Source organism: Schistosoma haematobium, chromosome 2 (assembly GCF_000699445.3).
Source record: "Schistosoma haematobium chromosome 2, whole genome shotgun sequence".
Taxonomy (NCBI): Eukaryota; Metazoa; Platyhelminthes; class Trematoda; order Strigeidida; family Schistosomatidae; genus Schistosoma; species Schistosoma haematobium.
In genome coordinates, this window is record NC_067197.1 from 43,126,374 (window position 1) to 43,148,808 (window position 22,435).

A 22,435-nucleotide genomic window follows, 5' to 3' on the forward strand; every position below is an offset into this window, starting at 1 on the left:
AACCCATCTGATATTAGTCACAGTTCCTTACAATCACAGCCGCTCTTAACTTGATCTTGTACAAATGTTATTTTCTACTTTATGGTACAATGTGATCTGATTTGTTTCTAATATAAACTCAGTATGTTTGGAATCTGTTATTCGTATCGTCAAGGTTAAGTACGGCGTTCTGAATATAACAAGGAGAGCTCGGTAGAAAAAGGACCAATCACAACTCTAAGCTACTCATACTGATGTGTACATCATTAGTTTGGTCGTATAAATCAGTCTATCTAAATTGGCAATTGCATTTCTCGATAATCATATAGTTAAGGTCGTAACATCAACAATATCAAAATCTACATAGAATTCGATCATCAACTACTAAGTGATCAGCCAGTTAAGTTAAACAATAGAAAAGCGAGAACAAATGAAAATAATAAAACCTTGTAAGACAATCTATCATAAACAAGGTCATCTGAACAAACCGCATTCCTACAAATAACTTATTAAAACACATAAATATTGGTACAAAGGCGCACCAAATAGATATGCGCCAAGTGCTCAGATCAAAGCAGGTGGTTTCCTTAGGGAGCCACACCCGGAGTCTTTGACCTAAAGATCTGATCCACAAGGTAGTGGATCAATCTCAGAAGATGCAGTACCATGAAAGCCGGAGATCGACGATAGATTCATGCGCCTTCTATTCCATTAGAATCCTGGATCCCATGTACATGATCGGTTTGGAATCAGGGTTTTTCCAACTCCCTTATATGGATCCTCCATATCCACTTGATGATGTCACAGGTATTCAGTGTTTGACAACGCTTCTACCAGTAACACCTTCTTATGTATTTCGTTCCCACCAAGAGAAATCAAAAGACAGAGTCGAGGAGACCGGAAGAGTATATTTGGCGATGACCAATATATCGGAATTCTCTGATCTAATCTGGCTAGCGATTGCGGTTGATGTTGAGCACGGCGTTACCACACGTGATCTGGTGCGGATGCCTGACCGAGCGCCTTCAGCTAGGTGAGTCCACTAAAACATATGGTCAGCATCCAATGTCGAAAACTTAGTGCTATTTATTTTGGGGATTTATTTACCGCTACAGATCACTCCCCCTAGTGGGGCAGTGACGACCCTAAGACGTGGCCAGCCAGAAGTTTAAACCCAACGAGTTTGTCGTTGGTAAACACTCTTCTGATAGCTTACTAAATTTAGCAGCGTCTGGTCGTCTTTCCTTACTATATGGGACGGAGGTACAACATAGTAAAAAAAATGTACAATGAAAATTTCGGATCCTCATAAACGTCATCGTTCTTTTCCAGCCGTCCTGGAAAAGAAAAAAGAAAATGTAAGTGCATGTCGAAATACACTCGTATGTGCGTAAAAACACAATGTCGGCGGAAAAAAAATGGAAAATAAACTCATGAACACGTAATAGCGTTAAAAAATTGTTTTTTTGTTTTGTTTTTTTTAAATAGAAATAAAAATATATAAGCATATTAAAATTGTTTTTTTTTTAAAAATAATATAAAATGTCGAGAAGTGCCTTACGTGCAATAGTCGTTTAAATGTTCTGGAAATCTCACCCTTCTTCCAGAACGCGTCGTTTTAAGTTTATTTTCGGATACTGTCGAAGTATCATCGTGTGTGTTGGTTGTCGGATGAGGTATTGTAAGTGTCGGAGTCGTGTCGTTCGATTGTACCGAAGGAAAATCGACGTGGATAGGATTTCCTTCTAAATACGCTGCTTTTAAGCGATCGATGCTGATGCTATCGTTTGTTCCGTTCTTATCGACTATATAGTACTTAGATTCACGTTGAAGAACTTTGAAGGGTCCTTCGTATGCTGATTCGAATGGTCGTCGATGCGAGTCTCGACGAATGAAAACGTGTGTACTATATCGTAAGCCAGGTTGAACGAAAACATCAGTTGATTGAGGTCGAGTGAAAGCAGGTTTAACTGAACGCATTGCGTTTGTAAGCCTGTTCGTGTAGGAGGTTAGATCCATGTTCATTGAAGAGGATGAAGGATCCACGAATTCTCCTGGAAGTCGAAGTGTCGTTCCATAAACGAGTTGAGCCGCAGTGTATCCAATGTCAGCTTTGACTGCATTGCGGATACCTAGTAAGACGAGTGGAAGAGCGTCGGTCCATTGTGAAACGTTTGCAGCTGATAGCGAAGCTTTCAGTTGTCGGTGAAAACGTTCTACCAACCCGTTTGCTTGTGGATGGTAGGCGGTCGTTCGGAAGCGAGTGATTCCTAAAAGTGTGGTCAGACGACGGAAAAGATCGGATTCAAACTGACGTCCGCGGTCTGTAGTGATTGTTGGAGGGCAGCCGAAGTTTGCTACCCATCGTTCGACGAAGGTGCGGGCCACTGTTTCAGCAGTGATGTCCTTAATAGGTACTGCTTCTGGCCATCGAGTGAAACGGTCTACGCAGGTTAAGAGATAAGAGTATCCATTTGAATCTGGTAAAGGTCCTACCAAATCCAAATGAACATGGTCGAAACGAGCATCGGGAGTTTTAAACGAGCCTAAGGGACATTTATTGTGTCTGATAACCTTAGATTTTTGGCAGCTTACACAGGAGTGTGCCCACTCCCTCACGTCTTTATTCATTCCAGGCCAGCAAAACCTTTCTGCTATAAGCTTGATGGTTGCACGAACACCTGGATGCGAAAGTTTGTGCAATGTATTGAAGACATTGCGTCGATAATGTTTCGGCACGATTGGGCGATCCCTACCTGTAGATGTGTCACAAAGTAAGGTTTCTTTACCTGTTCCCATCTGTTTGATGCGTAGTTTAAGTGTTGTGGACGATAACTCGTGCTGAAGATCACTGTCTTCTTTTGAAGCTCGGCGAGTTTAAGAAGGTCGATTACTTGGAAACTGTTCAGGGAAGTTATACGAGATACAGCGTCTGCAACTACATTGTTTGCTCCAGAGATGTGTTGAATATCTGAAGTAAACTGCGAAATGTAGTCCAGTTGTCGAAACTCACGGGGAGAGTACTTGTCAGAAGGAGAGCTTAACGAGAAAGTGAGCGGTTTATGGTCCGTGAAAAGAGTGAATTCACGACCTTCGATGTAGTGTTGGAAATGCCGTACAGCACAATACATAGCTAGGAGTTCCCTACCGAATGTGCTGTACCTCGATTCGGTGTCTAGCAACCTTCTAGAGAAAAATGCCAAGGGTTGCCAGGAGTTGTTAACCCATTGTTGTAAGACTCCTCCGATTGCTGAGTCGGATGCGTCTACTGCGATGCTAATGGGTGCTCGGGTGTCCTGATGTGCGAGCATTGTTGCTTTAGCAATCAGTTCCTTAACTGTGGAGAATGCTTTTCGTGCAGTGTCGTCCAAATTAATGGATTTCGCATTTCCACGAAGTTGGTCGGTCAGAGGTTTCATAAGTAATGCGCATTTGGGTATGAAACGTCTATAGAAACTTACCAGGCCGTTGAACGTGCGTAATTGCTTGACGGTGGTCGGTTCTGGGTAATCCAGAATGGCCGCCACTTTGGTCCTAAGAGGTCGAATGCCTTGAGCATCGATAGTGTGTCCCAGAAAGTCTAACGAGTCGGTTCCGAATTGGCATTTCTGAACGTTTACAGTAATGCCATGTTTTTGAAGTCGTTCGAAAACAAGATCCAGATGCTTGAGATGTGTTTCTCTGTCCGGACTTGCGATTAGACAGTCATCAACATACGCGTGTACGAAGTTGAGACCTCGAAAAACGTCGTCTATGAATCTTTGGAATGTTTGAGCAGCATTCCTTAGACCGAAAGGCATTCGCAAAAATTCATGGAGTCCGAAAGGAGTTATGATAGCTGTTTTCGGTATGTCGTCAGTAGCCATAGGGATTTGGTTATACGCTTTAACCAAGTCGATTTTCGAAAAGACAGTTGTACCTTTCAAGGTAGCTGTCAAATCGTGAATGTGAGGCAACGGGTAACGATCGAGAATGGTTTTCGCGTCTAATCGCCGATAGTCACCAGTTGGACGCCAATCGTTGCTGTCCTTTTTAGGGACCATGTGCAACGGAGATGCATATGGGCTACTTAACGGTTGTATGATTCCTAAGTCCATCATGTGATCGAATTCGTTTTTCGCTAACCTTAGCTTTTCAGGAGCTAGTCGTCGTGCTTTAGAGAATACAGGTGGTCCTGTAGTCGTGATGTGATGTGTAACGTTGCTGGTTACACACGGTAGTTTCGTTTGAGTTTGTTGTATCCCAGGGTACTTATCGAGTAGTGGTTGATAGAGTGGGTCTATCATATGTTTAACTGTGACTGGGGATACTCTACAACCAGTAAAAGAAGTTACGCAAACGGACAAATTAGTGTTCCCGTCTACTAGCCTCCGTTTGCGCGTATCGATGATCAGATTATGGTGTTGTAGAAGATCCATACCAATGATTGGCATAGAAACATCTGCAACAACGAAAATCCAGTGGATGGGTTTGCGTAAACCCACGTTAAGGTAAACGTACCTTTTGCCATACGTAGCGATCGGTTTTCCGTTTGCCGCCTGTAAGTTTAGGGTCGATTCGTGTAGTCGGTCGTTAGGATTTGCTGGGAGAACGCTAACTTCTGCGCCAGTGTCGATGAGGTAGCGAACTCTCGTTGTCACATCTGTGATGAATAACAGACGGCTTTGTTCGCCGGCTACGGTTGCCGTTAACGCGTGCCGGCTTGGAAGTTTCCCGAATTGTTTTTCGAATCAGTCGGTTTCGTGTTGGGAAAATTGCAGGGTTTTCTGCAATTTCTGAAAAGCTTTCCATACTGGTTATGATACCAGCACCAGTCGGGGTTATCTGTCTCTCGTGGTCTAGAGACAGATCGCTTACGAGAAATGCTTCTACGTGGTGTGCGTGATCTCTTACGGTCGGTACGAAGACTAAGATAACGCGTGAGTGTGTGACATAAGTCGGTTATATCATTCTGAGTCGTGTGAGGCTTTTCTTTGACTGAAAATACCTCGGTAGTAGAAGGTTTCGTAATTTCTAGAATGCGGTCGGCAGATGCAGCTAGCTCGTCTAAGCCGTTGTTCTGGAACAAGACCAGAACTGCTTGCACCTGTTAGGGAAGTTTTGACAAGAAGAGTTGTTTGAATAGACCTTCGTCGAAAGTTCTTAGGCCTATAACCTCTCTCATCCGTTGCAACATGTCTGTCGCAGAACCGTGTTGCAGGTCGATATTGTTGAAGAGTTGATCTAACCTTTGTCGATCGGTTAGATCTCCTCGTTTAAGAATCGAGCGTTTTAAGATTTCGTAAGGATCGGAAACATCACTAGTAAACATACTAGGTGTTACGTACCTGTTGAATTCGCGCGGTAGTGCCTTGACTACTGCGAGGAATTGTGCACGTGTGTCGATCACGCCGTGCTCGGAGAAGTCGGCTTCTGCGTAGCAAAACCAGGCTTCGATGTTGTCGGGCCAGAAAGGCATCAGTTGAAACGAAGGTGGGGACAAAGTCTTAAGCTTGAGTACTTTAGGTGTCTGTTCAGTCATGATGAAGTATGAAGTACGATAATGAACGAGGGGAAAATATATATATATCCAAGAAAGAATACGAAAAAAAATCACAATGTTTAAAAAAAATAAAAAATAAGGCAATGATATATAAAAATCCCAAAAAGGAACAGACTCACAGTTGCAATTAGGTGTACCAGATCACGTCGGGTTCACCAATGATGATGTCACAGGTATTCAGTGTTTGACAACGCTTCTACCAGTAACACCTTCTTATGTATTTCGTTCCCACCAAGAGAAATCAAAAGACAGAGTCGAGGAGACCGGAAGAGTATATTTGGCGATGACCAATATATCGGAATTCTCTGATCTAATCTGGCTAGCGATTGCGGTTGATGTTGAGCACGGCGTTACCACACGTGATCTGGTGCGGATGCCTGACCGAGCGCCTTCAGCTAGGTGAGTCCACTAAAACATATGGTCAGCATCCAATGTCGAAAACTTAGTGCTATTTATTTTGGGGATTTATTTACCGCTACACACTAAACCGGTTAGAGCACCAGACATCCACTTTTCGTAATTGAACCATCTACAGTTCAGACAACAAATTATTGACTAATACAATAAACATTTGACTTTAATTAGGAGTAAGAAAAGCAAAACAAAAACAAACTAGATCAAGTGAAAATTGATTATCTTCTAATAGATTTTGTTGCCAAATTCTATTTGTCATTTCTATTCACACAGACATACATACATACATGTTATTTTCCGGGTGTTTCTTTTCTTATCTCTTTCAATCTCTATGTATATTGGGTCATTTATTCAGTGTTTCTCTCGGTTCTCTTTTTCTCTTAAAGATCTTAGTTTTTGTCTCTATGTAATTAATTCTGAGTAATTAGTTTATTGTTTTATTTGACTCTGTCATGTACAACAATACTGTTTATATCAATGATCATCCATCTATCTAGGTGATTTTGATAACTATCTAAATTATCTAAAGGGTTGTATTTAATATATTTAATGTTATAGTTCTACTATTCAAATTCATTATGGTTTATATTCTAGTTTTATAACTAAGAATATAACAATGAGTTTGATATTGACGATGCCACAAGTATTCAATGTTTGACAACGCTATAACCAGTAACACCTAATATAACTCGTACCTACCAAGAAAAATCAAAAGACAGAATCGAGGAGATCGGAAGATATATTTGATGACTATGAATATATCGAGAATCGTTTGATCTAATCTGGCTAACGATTGTAGTAGATGTTGAGCATGGCGTTCCCACAAGTGATCTGGTGAGGATGCATGACCGAGCGCCTTCAGCTAGGTGAGTCCATTAAAACTAATGTGGTCAGCATCCAATGTCGAAAACTTACAGAGCTATTTATTTTGGGGATTTATTTGCCGCTACAATATCTCTTCAATGATTAAATAGAACACCGTGAATCCATATGTAGTTTAATATGTAGTGTTGTGGAAGCCTCTATATCAGTAGACTTCAAGATACATAAGCGGAAAACCGTAATTCTTAGAGAACATCAATCCAATCATATATATAACTCTGGAAAAGGTGGACACTTTCACATATCTGAGCAGTATTCTTACAATTGAAGAACATATGCAACTTGAAACAACTACTAGTAAACATCACAGTCAGAATCTTTAATATGAAAGTCAAGATAGTTCTAGTGTATGGGACTGAAACGTGGAGAACTATCGCAATCATCATCAAAAGAGTATAAGTATTTATGAGCGATTGTCTACACAAGGTATTGAATATCTGTTGACCGGATATTATCAACAACAGCCTAATATGTGGGAGAGAACAAACCAGCTTCCAAATAAAGGGGAAATTAGAAAAACACATTGGAAGTGGATAGGACATACATTGTAAAAATTATCAAACTACATCACGAGGTAAGCTCTAACTTGAAATCCTGAAAGGAAACAGAGAGGTTAAAGAACACACTACATCGAGAATGGGAACAATGAAATGAACAATGAAATCTGAGATAATGAACTGATATTTGCAACGGAACAGTAAAATTTGAGACGATAGATTGATATTTTACTGTATGGTTTTCAGATTTTAGTGAGATGCCCAGTAATTTCGTGTCAAATACATTCGATTGTCCCTATTCGAGTTTTTGTTCACTACAATACTGTTTGATAAAGAGAGGAAAAATAGCAATTTGCATTGAATAACATAATTTGCCCCTGAATGCCCTGGTACGGTCGAGAGTGGGCAGAGTCAGCTCTCCCTTTAGAAATACTTTCACATGGCCACGTGTATACAACCACTGCCAGACAGTTCCTACTCTTTGCCTTCTCGCGGCATTACTGTTGAAAGGAAGAAAAGCGAATGTCCGGGGTTTTAGACGGGTTAATGGATATGGATGATCCACTTAGGGCAGTTGGAAAAACCATCATTCCAAACCAATAATGCTCATATACTCCATGATCCTGGATATTGAATTGTAGTCAAGTCGATTAATGAAATGTTTCATTGAACAGTGAATCAAAAATGGACGTTATTTACGTCCAAATTATAATAATGTAATAGTTGAATTCATGAGTCAATTAAAGCTAAACAACCATGGAAAACGTGGAAGCATTGGATAGCCATTTTGTCCTACTGTGAGACGACTCAGCAATGCGTATCCACGATCCCACCCTTCAAGACTCAAACCGAGAATCTATCGATCTTGTGGGCGTACACTTAACCTCTAGACCAATGAACTGGTCGGCATCCAGTAATGTTAATGTCTAACTTCAATCATCTTCTGATAATAATCATGTCTTATAGTAGTAAGTAATACTTGATTAGAAACAACTACCATTATCAATCTAATTTAGACCTTTGCTGAACAATCAAAACTGATTTATACATTTACATTTTTTTTTAAATGAAGAAAAATTACGCCAAATTTATACATGACCACATTAATTTATTATTATTTAAATCTATACAAGATAAGCAGATTACTGGGTACCTGCATGTGTTTATCATTTTAATTATCAACATCATTTTATAATCTTGTTTATAGTTATTGTGCTCAACGATTATCATCATAATAATTTTATAGTTGAACTCGTGAGTCAATTGAAGTTAGATCACCATGGAATATTTGGAAGCACTGGACGGCCGCCCCGAAGGACACGAACCCAGGATCTATCAGTCTCTGTTAGTGGGACATAGATTGGATTAAATCATGCTCAATGCACGCTCGCGTTGGTGCACGCTGATTGGTTAATTCTTATCCAATCAGCGTTAGTCAATACTTTGTGAACACTCTGGAAATCTTCTCATGTGAAAATTATAAATATACTAACGTTTTCCCTATTATGCTTCTACTTCCATCTAACCTTGTTATTTGGAATCTAATTTCTTTTTCTGTTCAACTGTGTTCTGATTTGGGGGACTTGTCGAGTGAATTGGTGTCCGAGAATACTAAGCAATAGGAATAGCTGGGTTGTAATAAAAGAGAGAATTATAACAGTCTCGTGTGCGAACGCTTAACTTCTAAAGCACTGAGCCGTCATCCGACGGTGTTAATGATGTTTAACTTCAGCCAATCTAATACTAACAGTCTTCTACATTCACAGCCACTTTGGGTTAGATCTTGTACAAATGTTATTTTCTATGTTTATGGTATGATGTGGGTTGTTTGTTTTATCATATATATAATCCCTGTATGTTTGAAATACATGATTCATATTGTGGAGGCTGAGATTGGTGTTCTAGACTCAACAGCCAGGTAGAACTAGTCAGGAAGAAGGACCGATCAAGACTCTAGACCGCTCGTATGGGTTTATGCATCATTGGTCAGGTTGATAAGTCACTGTTCTCTACTAATTGGCGGTATTATTACGTTAAATATATTGATAGGGGCACAAGGTTAAAAGACATAACAATTCTATTTTATTTTTGTATCGACAGAGAGTCTTCTAAACCAGTATCATACAATCTTCAGACAGGATGACAAAACAATATTATCAATCTCACTTACTGTTAATGGGAACTATGTGTGTATATGTTTATTATTTGTGAATAATATAAATAGTTTCTTTTTCAACGTTCATTTTTTCGATTTACATTCGTGTGAGACAATCTCACACACGGGACTCGAACCCAGGACCTTCGGTTTCGCTCGCGAACTCTTAACCTCTAGATCACTGAGTCGGTATCTAACGGTGTTAATGTCTAAGTTCAGTCGATTTATGACGTCATTAGGTGTAATTAGGACGAAACGCGTGTCCTGGATTCCACTGCTAATCACTATTCATCTTTACAATGCTCGTGAATCAAAGTAATACTGAGGCATTCCGTACAGGATGCACATTTGCCAATATGAGATTGATCATTTACAGTTTTATGCATCAATGGGAAGATTCAAGTCAACTTTACCAAGTGAATTTAATATGAAAACCATTTGAAAACTCATCATTCTGGATAATAAGCTAATATTACCAGGGTAGGTTTATGGGTGAGAACAAACTGTTTTTGAATACACATAGAGCGATTTGAATTTTCGTATGGCCATAGCTTCAATAAACCTTAGTATACACTCTTTTACACTTTTGTACAACACCACAAAAGCCAAGATCAATCTTATAACCCGTTTTAATTATGTGTTTGGTAATAGAGAATGATAGATGTTCATCCTTTACAATCGAATGTATTTGAATACAACATTACAGAACATCTTCGTAAAATCTGAGAACCAAATAGTAAATACATCATTTGCAAAATGTCAATAAATCGTCTCAGACTTCATTGTTCTTTCGATTCCTTGCCAATCATTTTCTGTTCTCGTTGTCTTTCTTTCGACCTTCTTAACCTTCTGCTGCCAGTTATTTCACTTTCGACTGATGATACATACTACTTATATCTGTCAATATCAGTAGCACACAACCACAATATTCATTTCTGAATGGTTAATTTTCAAGATCAATTAACATAACGTGAACATTTTGAAATAGGGTAATATTAGTGCAATGTTCAGTATGATAATATAAACTTAGAGAATAACTCATAAATTGTATGTACTAGCTTGTAGTGTCGGTTGCTATGCTAAGCCCATATAACTTATTCTAAGTTCCGAACAGGCCAATCTCTATTTATTCTTCTTGAGTCACGTCTTTGACCTTGTTTATTATTCGCTTCTCAACTTAGACTGTTTTTATAAACGTATGTGTGTTCGTTTCCTAACTTACTTATCATATAAGCTGGAGAGCTTATTCATGTTTGATTATAAATATCGATTTACCCTTGATTAAACCGAGTTAGCTCACTTGTCTTCTCTAATCTGCTTTACTCTTCCCTCTTTGTTTCATTTCCCTGTTTAAATCAATAAGTGCATGAAATATACATATTCAAAAATCCATTCTTATATTTGACTTATTTAATTCCTAACTTCAACCAATCCACGAAATTGTGTCATGGTTTCTTATCAGCTGCTTACGTTCCTAATGGAGCATAGGTCGCCGACCAGCATTCTCCAATGCACTCTGTCCTGTGCCTTCTTTTCTAGTTCTATTCAATTTTTGTTCATTCTTCTCATGTCTGTCTTGATTACTCGGCGTAAAGCTGCTTACGACCATATATATTAAAGTGTAGCATTGAAGTATGATAAACGAAAGTGATGATGGAAGGAATTAAAGTAACAAAGATTATCATCAACTCTGGGATCCAGGTACATCCAGCTGACGAGTCACAAATAGGACGAAACTCACATCCTGGATCACACTACTAGCTACTATCCATCTTTTGCTTAAAATGCTTGTGACTTAAGTTAATGTCGATGTAATCCGTACAGGATGCACATATACCAATAAGAGACTAATCAATTGCAGTTTTAAACAATGGGAAGATACAAGTGAATCTAATTACTATATATATCTGTGAGTGACCTGGTGTGAGATAATCCGAAGATGGGATTCTGATTCATAAGCACCGGATGAAGTATGAATTAAGTGACGTTATGCGAAACGAACAAATATCGACAAGTCCTCTTCTCATTGTCTCTAGCTGCATTTACCAATTTATATGTACTTGCCAAAGTGCATACATTGCACGAACAGAGTACATATTTTCATTTCCGGGTATAATTGACAATATTTGTTAGTCTAAACCATTTCGTCATCAAAGTTAGTTGCCTCATTTTCTATCATAACTCAATGTGACACTTTGATGCAAATCAGTGGTCGAAAGCAGCTGATAAGAAATCATGAAATTTAATGGATTGGTATTATTATTCTATAATTTCAATAGATCTCGTGAGTCGGTCTAAACTAGACCACCATCAGAAACCTGGAAGCACTGCATGGCCGTTTCGTCCTAGTATAGGAATCCTCAGCAGTGCACATCTACGATCCCACACTCGGAACTCCAACCCAGGACCTCCGGTCTCTCACGAGAATGCCTAACTTCCACAACTGTTGTTTTAGCTTCATTTAGCTGTTCAGTTTATTTGAAATTATCAAGTCAAACTGCTTATGATTACCAAACAATGAATGGATATACATGTCCATTATTCAAACAGATGATTTAGTTAAACAGAAACAGAGGTAAGAATACAGTAGCGAAATTCCTGACATGATTTCACTACCCAGATTATTAATTTTCTACTGAATGCTCAATTTATTTGAAACTATCAATTTCAACCTTGGCATTGATAGCTATGGTTACATTACATTCATTTTGCTCATTTTTGTCTTGCTTGTTTTGCGCTATACTACTTGCGAACAATCAGTAGTTTGAGCTATACTAATTCATTTTCGTAGCTCATGCACTGTTATCAAGGTACAGTCGCAAGTATCTACTTATTTATCAATTTCTAGACCTATATAGATGCTTTGTTTAATCAATATTATTAGATTTTTAGTGGTTTTTCTTCTCTGAAATGTCGTTTATAATGAATGGTTCTCTTATTTTTGAGAGGTAGAATCAAACTCTTTGTCATTATCTATTGATATTCTCATTTGATACTTCTCTATATGCTAATCTATAGTACTCCTAGTAATTATATTCTTATTCACTCATTTAAAGGTAATAATCTTACTAAATTGCATTAGAATTCAACTTAATTTCTAAAACGAATCTTCCCAAGTTACTTTTTATGAATTATTGACGTTGATCCACCTGAAGCCAGTGTAAAAACAAGTTAGGTAAACCAGAAAGGCAAATGTGGTGAAAAACTGATGCACCGATTATAAAATTAGATATTTTATGTTTTGTTAAAACCTATTATGATAATACAAAGGGATTTCATAATGGGCGCTTTAAGCTGGAGTTCTTGCTTATGTTCTGTCGAGGTCCTAAACTTGTTGGGATTACGAGTATTTCGTTGGGCTATTTCAAATTCTATTTATCTATTTAAACACATAAACATTGGTACAGGGTGGCATCAAATAGATATACGCCACACAAATCACTCAGTTTATGTAAGGGCCGGGATACCCAAACCGAAGTAGAGTAAACCAGACAGGAGAGACTGGATATCATTCAATTGAGGAATAAGGCTTATCATTACTGCGTTCCCAGACAAAAAAAACATAGTATATCCACTAATAATTCATTTGAGTATTCAAGAGTATGCAGAATAAGGGTGATGTACTTTCCGACAACTCCAGGCTTATTCATTTAGATTTGGATACCTTATAGCTCTAGGTTTGTAATTATTATTTATTTTGTTCCCTATACTTCTGGCCTTGGGTATTCCGTCCAAAAATTGATCATAAGGTTGGAATCTTCTTGTAGATTACATAATAGATGCATATCGGTTCAAAAAGATCCATGAAAGTTGTATTATGTCAAGTGGGAGGTGATTTGACCTTTGAGAGTCCAATACAATCACCAAGTGAATTTTCTATTATAAACCAAATTACGTGTCATTGTTTAAAAATGTTTCTTTATTTCATATGAATTCGAAAATGAGATTGATGGCGAACAGATCTCAAATCACATAGTTGGCAAGATTGCATTAGTTACCGAGTGTTATTCCCGGTTTTCATGTAAATCAGTCAGTCAGTAACAACGTAGAACTTCGTACGTACGTACATCAGTTCGAGTTGCCATACCACTTTAGCACAGAGATGCAGTTGTCGATTCAAATCTCGTGGTGGTAGAGGTAGTAAGAGTATAAGCAGTAATCTGAAAGATTAGGGTTTGGAGATGTTATTTAAATAGTATAATCCAGTGAAATAAATTTGGAAAGAGAAAAAAGAGACAAGGAGAAATCAGGAGATTAAAATTTGAGAGAACACAAAGAGTGGATGCACCTGAGCCATTGCAAACGATTTTGAGCCATGTTAGTTAAGGTCTCTAACCGTCGGTTGCTATCATCTCGCGGTCCCCAACCAGGTAGTCTACACCTACCAACATGACTCAGTTCACTTGTCAGTGACTTCATGGACTTATGCCATGTTTTAGTCTGGCCGCCCCTATCTTTTTTCCAACCTACTCCTATACCACTGAACATCGCATGTCGATGCAGTCGGTCGTTGGGCATACGTAACACGTGTCTCAGCCATCACAACTGATGAAGTTTCACTACTTCATTAATTGATTTGTTATCCTTACCTAGTACCAGTTTCTTAACACCTGAGTTACTTATCCGGTGGTCCCAGGATATACGAGCAATGTTTCGAAGACACCACACCTATGATCAAATAATAGTAACCTACGAATATCCTCTACTCTTACCGGTCATGTTTCACTGCCATAAAGTAGGACGGAACGAACTGCTGCACAGTAAACACGTCCTTTGGTTGATAGACGGATATCTCGCCTACGCCATAAATGACGCAAGTCGGTGAAAGCCAGTCGAGCCTTCTGTATACATGCTGAGATTTCGTCACACACCAGACCACAAGGGCTGATGAGACTTCCAAGATAAGTGAAGCGGTCGACACGCTCAACTACTTCACTCCCTATCATTAGTTCGGGTGTCGATGCAACCCAATCCTGAAGCAAGATTTTGCATTTCGAGGGGGAGAATCGCATGCCGAACATGCTTGCATTGTTGCTTAGAGTGGTCATGCAAATATGAAATGCACAACTCAAATGACAACTAAATAGGCTCATTATGTGCTGAAAGATGCATTCATGAGAGCACACACTGAACAATTCTAGATAAGATTCGAAGTGCAACTAGTAGTCGAGCGAATATGCTTACAAACGCGTTGCCGAATCATTTCGAAGCAAAAACAAAAACTGGATTTGCTTTCCTCGAATTTTGAACAAGAATCAATCGGAGGCCGCCCTCCACCCATTATTCTGCAGATTCTAAACTGCACTCCAGAACCTAAGCTTGGTTTCTTGAAAATCACCAATGCGGTTCGTGGGAATATTTAACCTAAGTACCCATATACTTGCTTGTTATAAAAAGTGAATATGCCACAATTGTTGGAGACTTTCGGCAGTAATCAGGACCCAATCGTGTTGTCAGACCGTGTCGAGCATTGATGGCGTCTTGAATATCGACAAACTATCAGCAAGAGATAGTAGCCGCTTACAGAAAAAAACTACTTCGGAGATCCAGAAATACTGATAGCTCTGTCGTTATTTCAAGCCCTCATTTAACCTGCTCTACTCTGGGTATCTACGGAGGGGAGCACCACTACCAGCGATACTTCGACTGAACCAAGCAGGTAACTTGAAGAAAGTCCGATCTCAACCGTCTTCAAGGCACTTACACCTTTCTACCTAATCGTTCGTTATTGAGATGACACGGGGAGGTCGAGTTAGAACTCTCCATCCAAGGACCTAACCGGAGATATAGAGAGGATGGTAGTGACGGAGAGCTTTGGTCAACTTTAATAAACGGCCTGACGCATCATATAAAGAGTGAACAGATTCCTAGTGCAGTGCATCAGACTGAGCTATGCAAAATAACGCCGCTACGGCCTCACTATATCCGAGGTAGATTTCAGACCGGTACATCAATGACTATTCGTTTGCCATCAACGGATAACTTCGGGTAGTACCCCATCTGTATGATATAAAACCACAGAATCCTCCCAAATTTGTCTGGACGACAAACAGTTCTACTTCCACGTGATAGGAGTTAGGGCATGATGCATCATATGACTTACTTTCATAGCCTATACTACGCCTGACCTTAGGAATTGTTAGACAAATATTAAGTTACGACGTGTGACCCGTTTAGCGGACTTTGAATCGAAAACCGAGATCAAAACAATGTAGATTTGTAATCAATCAATAAGAAACGAGTAGATAGTAAGAAAACGTACATCTGGTATAATACATAAGCAAAATGACATCTTTACAGAAATGCGTGGTGAAAAAGGAGTTAAAACCATGTCACTGGCTAAATGCAAAACGATTTTGAAAGTCAAGTGCGTGCCGCTGCAGTTGCAGCGCTTGGAGTGGTGGATCCAGAACGCGGAGTCCCAGAAGGTCGATTTTCGGGTGTGTGCCAGGTTAGTCTTTCTTCGTAAAAACGGATTACGATTTGTGGACATTTGATGTTTGCTTCACGAGCAGGTACCAAGTCAGCCTCATCAGAATCTTTCCTAAAAAACACGGGAAGACAACACGTGTGACGCATCGAGTCACTACTCAAAGTAAAAAATACGTGCCAGGATCACAAAGTCAGGGACCTACCATTTCATCAAAAACATTAGTTCACCACTTGAGTCTGTAGCTCCAATAATCCTTTCAGCTTTCAACCCCCGAGCAAATCCGCGCGTCTTCCCAGTCGCCTTGACAACTTTCTGCTAGAAGAGAACACAAAACGACCATCTTGAGACCGCTAACAATTTAATAATCACAAACTATATTTACAGCATTAGTGAAATGAAACTATTCATTAGAACAATCGTACGAAAAACAAGTGCACATAATCAACCCAATATGTGAATACTTTGAAAAATTACCTTCTGGTCTTCGTTTGTAGGTTCCTTTGGTTCATCTGGAACATTTGGCACTTCGCTAGCTGACTCTTCTACACTCGCGGGTATGCTGGATGTTCGCTTTTTCTTTGCTGGTTCGGGTACTTCTTCACTAATGTCCTTAGCGCTATCTGAACTGAGTGACGATCCTTTAGTTCTGTTTTTTAGTTTAGAGTCAGCACTCGAAGTCCTGGCAGGGCTAGTAAGTGAGGTTCTTTCACGAGCCCGTCTTTCTTCGAATTCCTGTAAAGTTAATAAATCCAAGAGTTACGTCTTTGAGGGGCCATAAATTTCAAACCACAAACCTAATTGTGTCGTAATTTTATATAAGTAGGAAGAGTATATTTTTCTTCAGTGGAATTAAGGGGAAATCCCCTTCACCAAGGTTAAAGGGGAAAGCTAGGGAAATATTCGGAAATTTCGATGTTTTGGTGCCATTTCCCCAAACTTTACTACAGTGGCTTCCCCAAAATTGGGAACTCGGGTTATGAAGATCAAAAGAATTAGGTCATCACACCTAAATGAAAACGTAGCCAGAATACACTGTTTAAGATTGAAATAGATACTTATCGTCAATTTTATTTACATATTTTGAAAATTTACCTTGATTAAGTCAGGGCAATCCAAGTTTTCTTCTGGCTCCCATGTATTGTCCTCCTCTGAGTAACCCTTCCATTTGAGGAAGTACTCTTTTCGTCCATTTCTTATACGAACCTTCAGGATTTTTTCCACCTGAAATTCATCTTCACCTGCACTTTCTTCAGACTCCCGGCTGTTCTTCGATGGCATAACAACTATAGAGCTTTAGAATCCGAGCGCAAATACAATTGAATCTCAAGCGCCCGCGGCTGGCTGCACTAAACAAATGCAAATGTCAATGTTTTCCACAAGTTGCTTATGAATCAACTGAGCCGAATGCTGGTTTATTAGCAACTACTTCTGCAACAGTCTAAATGAAATAATTCCACTGCAAGCTTAAGATTACGAGTGAAAACGTCCACTTACTTAATATATAAGTTATATACTTAAAATTACACATTCATTCGTGCTGCTTCGTTTCCACAGCATTTCTCTCTATGAATGCTATAGAACATACTTCATAAGTTCTCTTTCTCTCAAGCAATGTGTATTTGTTAGCTACATAGCGCTATTTAAAAAGGACAGTGGTATTTTTCCTCGCTGAGTAAATTTCTTTGTTTTGATCGTTTACTACGTATCAAGACTACTGTTTTCACTTTAATTGAATTTATTTCAATTAAAGCATTCGACTAGAGTATCGTTTTTACTGTTCTCTCAATTAGTTTTGTCGTTGGTATTCTTGAGTACCTCTTTTTCAACTGTATCTGTTGGTACTTTTGGTCTTAGCAATCTACAGCTCTTCACTTTTTTGGTCATTGATTATTTTCTTTGTTTCTGAGTATCATCGCATCTTAAAAAGAATTCCTTCTAAATGACCAAACAGTGTAAAAAAAAGCAGTTGCCAACGTCCGGGTTGTCGTTATCCTGTTGAAAGCGGCATGCAGTGCGACGAGTGCAAAGGCTGGTACCACAAAGTTTGCACGAACTTAACGCCTGCTGCTTTCAAACGGTTCAGTAAGAAGGGTTGTGTATGGCTTTGTCAACAGTGCTGCTCGAAAGCAAACAGCTTGTTAACCGAGGCCATCCCACTGGTTGATGCTGCAAAGAAGTGTTTTAGCAAGCATAGTCAGAACGCGTCAAACAGCACTCGGTCTGTCGACACGCAAATCAACGTGAACGAAACTAAGGTTAGTTCGATGATAGACGACTCACGCCCATCAAAGAAGGAAAAGCAGTCTCCAAAGGGGCCTGCCTTAAACAAACGCTCAAGAAAAGTAGGGTCTTCTGTTCCCCGTCTCCTAAATGGGATCCAACAGGAAACACCTAGAAGCCGCAATCGCAAGGCTCGATCGGTTTCAAGCGGTAAACATAACCTGACCTCTCAGGTCGTCGACAACCCCCCAAAATCCAACACTAGGTTTGACGCAACTGTTATTGCTTTTACCAGCACCGTTGACGACTGGGTACAGGTTGTAAGGAAGAAAAGTAGGGATATAGAAGGGAACCCTGCCCCCGTAAAAGTAGTTAAAAAATGGAAAGCTGATCATAGCGACAGATCAGCTATTTTTCATAGAATCAAGGAGAGCGAGAGCTCTGAACCTAAAGCTCGTTTTGAGCATGACATTGTACTGATTAGGCAGCTGCTTAATCAACTCGTGCCTCAAAATATGACCGGGGTCACCTTGCTAAAGGTGTAGAGACTAGGGAGTCTAGCGGTCTCGAAACCAAATCATCCCAGACTCCTTAAAGTAGTATTCAGCTTTTTGAACGAACGTGACCTAGTTTTACAGAATGGACACAAATTAAAGGGTTCAGGAGTCTTTATCCGAAAGGACCTACCAATGGCAGACCGTGTTAAAAGACGGGAAGCCGAGAAAGAACTACAACTTAGGCTAGACGCTGGCGAAAAGGACCTGAAAATTGTAAATTTTCGGGTTGTAAGACTTCGACAGAGAATGATGCCGAAGCCACTCTGGGTGAAGCACGAAGGCACTTAAAGAGGCTTTGGATCTGTTACACCAACGCACGAAGCTTACTTAATAAGCGATCGGAACTAGGTGTACAGATTGAATCTACAAAGCCAGATATAATTGCAGTAACAGAAACCTGGCTGACACAGGCTATAGATAGTATAGAACTTGATTTCGAGGGTTTTAAGTTAGTAAGGGCCGACAGAACACAAAAGCGTAAAGGAGGGGGAGTAGCTCTATTCATTAGGAATGCTATCCCATTTGCCATTATCGATAGTGTATCCCATGAGAGTGGGACGTGTGAATTAGTTAGTCTTCGCTTAAAATGCAAGGGACAAGTGCTGCTGATTGGTTTGGTCTATCGCAGTTCAAACTGTGAGGCAAATGAGATCCTGTTAAGCAGTCTCAATACTTGGTCCCGAAGTGGTCGATGTCTAATCCTAGGGGACTTCAATGCACCTATGGTAGACTGGGAAAATCTGCGAACTAAATCGTCGGAGAATTCTTTCGAGCAGGAACTAGTTGATGGGGTTATCACATGTGCTCTAGTGCAACATGTGAAAGAAGCGACAAGGTACGATCCGGACACTGAATCATCCTTATTAGATATTATACTGACTCACTATGAGGATGATGTTGCGAACCTCCATAATATGCCACCCCTAGGTAAAAGTGACCACGCAGTTTTAATTTTCGACTTCCATATAACTGCCAGTCACGAGCACGCGTCAGTCCAGTCCAGACCCAACGTCTGGAAAGCAAACATACCAGACATCATGCACTCAGCATCGGTAATAGATTGGACAATAGACGCAGAGTCCTCCATTGAAACGGCCTGGGACGCATTTCGAAATTCATACTTAAAAGTTATCACATCTCAAATCCCTTGGACTATAATAAAGGGGCCGAAAAACTCACCACCATGGTTCAGTAGGGAGTTCCGTATCCTTCTCCGTAAGAAAAGGAAAATGTGGGATAGATTTAGGTTACTGGGGACTGATGAGTCAAAATCTCAGTGTCGAAAAGCTCGGAATACTTGTGCCTCGACCCTCCATAAGTCTAGAAAATTGTACGAAGGAAAACTTGTTAAGGAATCCATAAAATGTCCTAAACGCTTGTATTCCTATATAAACCAAAGGACAAGGAGAAAAGGAAATATTCCTGCTCTATGGAGAGACAGTACTGCTTCATCATTAGTGAAGGACGACTTTGGTAAGGCTCAAGTGTTCTCGAACTACTTTAGCAACGTATATACCATAGAAGCGCCCTTCCCGTCAGCGTATACAGATCCCCCCATACATACACTGGATAGCGTGACCATTAAAGAACGCGATGTCTTTGGTCTGCTAAATAAGCTTGACATGGGTAAATCCGCGGGGCCCGATGAATTACATCCTAGGCTACTGAAGGGATTATCTAACTTCGTTGCAAGCCCTTTAAGTACATGCTTTAACCTATCCGTTACGCAGGGTCGTTTACCGAAAGATTGGAAAAACGCCATAGTAAGTCCTGTCTTCAAAACAGGCACGAAACACAAACCTGAGAACTACCGCCCCGTTAGCCTAACTAGTGTGGTTGTTAAAATCTTAGAAAAGATTATTCGGAAGGAGCTGTTTAAGTATCTCGATAAAAACCGGATCCTCTCGGAGAAGCAGCACGGCTTCAGAATAGGTTATTCTTGTTTCACTAACTTGTTAGTGGCTCGTGAAAGCTGGTGCGCTCTTAAGGACCAAAAGCTACCTGTAGACGTCGCCTTCATTGATTTCAGTAAAGCTTTTGACAAAGTTCCGCACAACCGGCTGTTATATAAGTTAAGAAAAGTCGGGATTGGAGGCAATTTATTGATGTGGATAAAAGACTTCTTATTTGGGCGTCAACAAAGAGTAAGGGTGAACTCAAAGTTATCTAGTTAGGAAACTGTGCTTAGTGGAGTGCCCCAGGGTACAGTTTTGGGGCCAGTGCTATTCCTCTTGTATGCAAATGACCTTCCTTGTCTCCTATCATCATCGGTCTTGCTATATGCTGACGATGTCAACATATGGAGAACGATACGATGTGAGGGTGATAGCTTAGAACTTCAAAATGACCTGAAGAAGTTATCTGAATGGTCTCAAACATGGCAGTTGCCGATAAATACTTCCAAGTGTGTTGTGATGCATATCGGTCATCAAGGCACAGATACATACACGATGAATAACACTGAGCTACCTGTCGTCCAGACATATAATGACTTAGGAGTTATCGTTAGTCAAGACTTAAAGACTACTGCACACTGCCGTGCAATGGCCGCCAAAGGTTTTAGAACCTTATGGTCAATACGTAGAGCTTATAGTCATGTTGACACTAAAACGTTTTTGACTTTGTATACAGTGTTCGTTCGTCCTAAACTTGAGTACTGCACACAAGCGGCTAGCCCGTGCTTAAAAAGGACAGTGAGCTTCTGCAAAAGGTTCAGAGAACGGCGACTAAGCTGATTCCCGGAATAGCGAAGCTTCCGTATGAATCTCGACTGGCCAAGCTGAACCTTTTCCCGTTGTCATATCGCAGAACTAGAGGCGACTTGATTACAGTCTACAAATTGCTTAGTGATAAATTTGCACCTAACATGCCCTCATTTTTCTTGTCTTCCAAAACAGAGAATTTACGAGGACACTCCAAAAAAGTTCACAAGCCGAGAACAAATTACTTGTCAGCTGACTATCGACTTTCCCATCGAATCATCAACGAGTGGAATTCACTACCTCAGCACGTGGTTGAGGCTCCATCCGTCGACTCTTTCAAAAGAAAGTTGGATCAACTGAGAGACCACCGTTGCCAGGAATAACATAGGCCATCAAGCCTCCTGTCCTTCCCAAACTGAAACCGAAACTGAAACATAGGTTTCTCATGGATTATTTAAGGTGGGGAAGTTTTCAGTAGTCTGTACATTATAAAGAACATTTGAAACTTATTTAGGGTCCGAAATACCAAATAAGTATATCGATGGCATTTACTGACGCCCTTCCGGCTAGCGGTGAGTGCAGTATAAAAGACATGCAGTTCATAAAGATTATTTTAGTGGAGTTCGATTCCTTCATCTGTGTGGTTTATTTGTGAGGATTTCATCAACCTCCTGGACAACTGATACATGGGAGCTACTTGACTTCGCACACACATTTATTACAGGCCGTTCTGTCAGTCTTTATCTAGACTGATTGGTGTTGATCGTTGTCCTATCACTGTTTGCACTCTTGTTTCGGTTGCAATTCATGTCGATCTGATTTTTGTCCTTACGATTCTTCTTGATCATTCTTAATTGGCTGAAAAATTTGATCTATTTCAATTTATTTATTGATTACCAATTAACTTGAGTGATAAAGTCTTGAAGACTTTGCTGCACAATCAATATTCTCTCTAACCAATATCACAATCTTTTCCCAGTCAGACCTGTGTTCATAACTGTCCACGTGCATTGATATAAGCGAAGATACATCGTGGCATTTGACAACGAGTTGG

General features: G+C 39.9%; 1 protein-coding gene across 4 annotated transcripts; it reads right to left on the reverse strand.

Moving 5' to 3' along the window:
* Positions 1-15,672: 15,672 nt before the first annotated feature.
* On the reverse strand, positions 15,673-17,275 carry CBX1_1 (Chromobox protein 1; the record flags this gene model as incomplete). 4 transcript variants are annotated; one of them, XM_051215284.1, is made up of 4 exons in its annotated part: positions 16,995-17,275; positions 16,377-16,634; positions 16,105-16,214; positions 15,673-16,013 (listed from the first exon to the last, which is right to left on the reverse strand). In XM_051215284.1, the coding sequence occupies exons 1-4, from the start codon at positions 17,178-17,180 to the stop codon at positions 15,833-15,835; spliced, it is 735 nt and encodes a 244-aa protein (XP_051068487.1). In that variant the 5' UTR covers positions 17,181-17,275. The 4 variants fall into 4 exon arrangements, with proteins under 4 accessions (XP_051068487.1, XP_051068489.1, XP_051068488.1 ...); XM_051215286.1 differs by having other exon boundaries at positions 15,674-16,055; XM_051215285.1 differs by having other exon boundaries at positions 15,674-16,055; positions 16,105-16,217.
* Between the last annotated feature and the right edge of the window lie 5,160 nt (positions 17,276-22,435).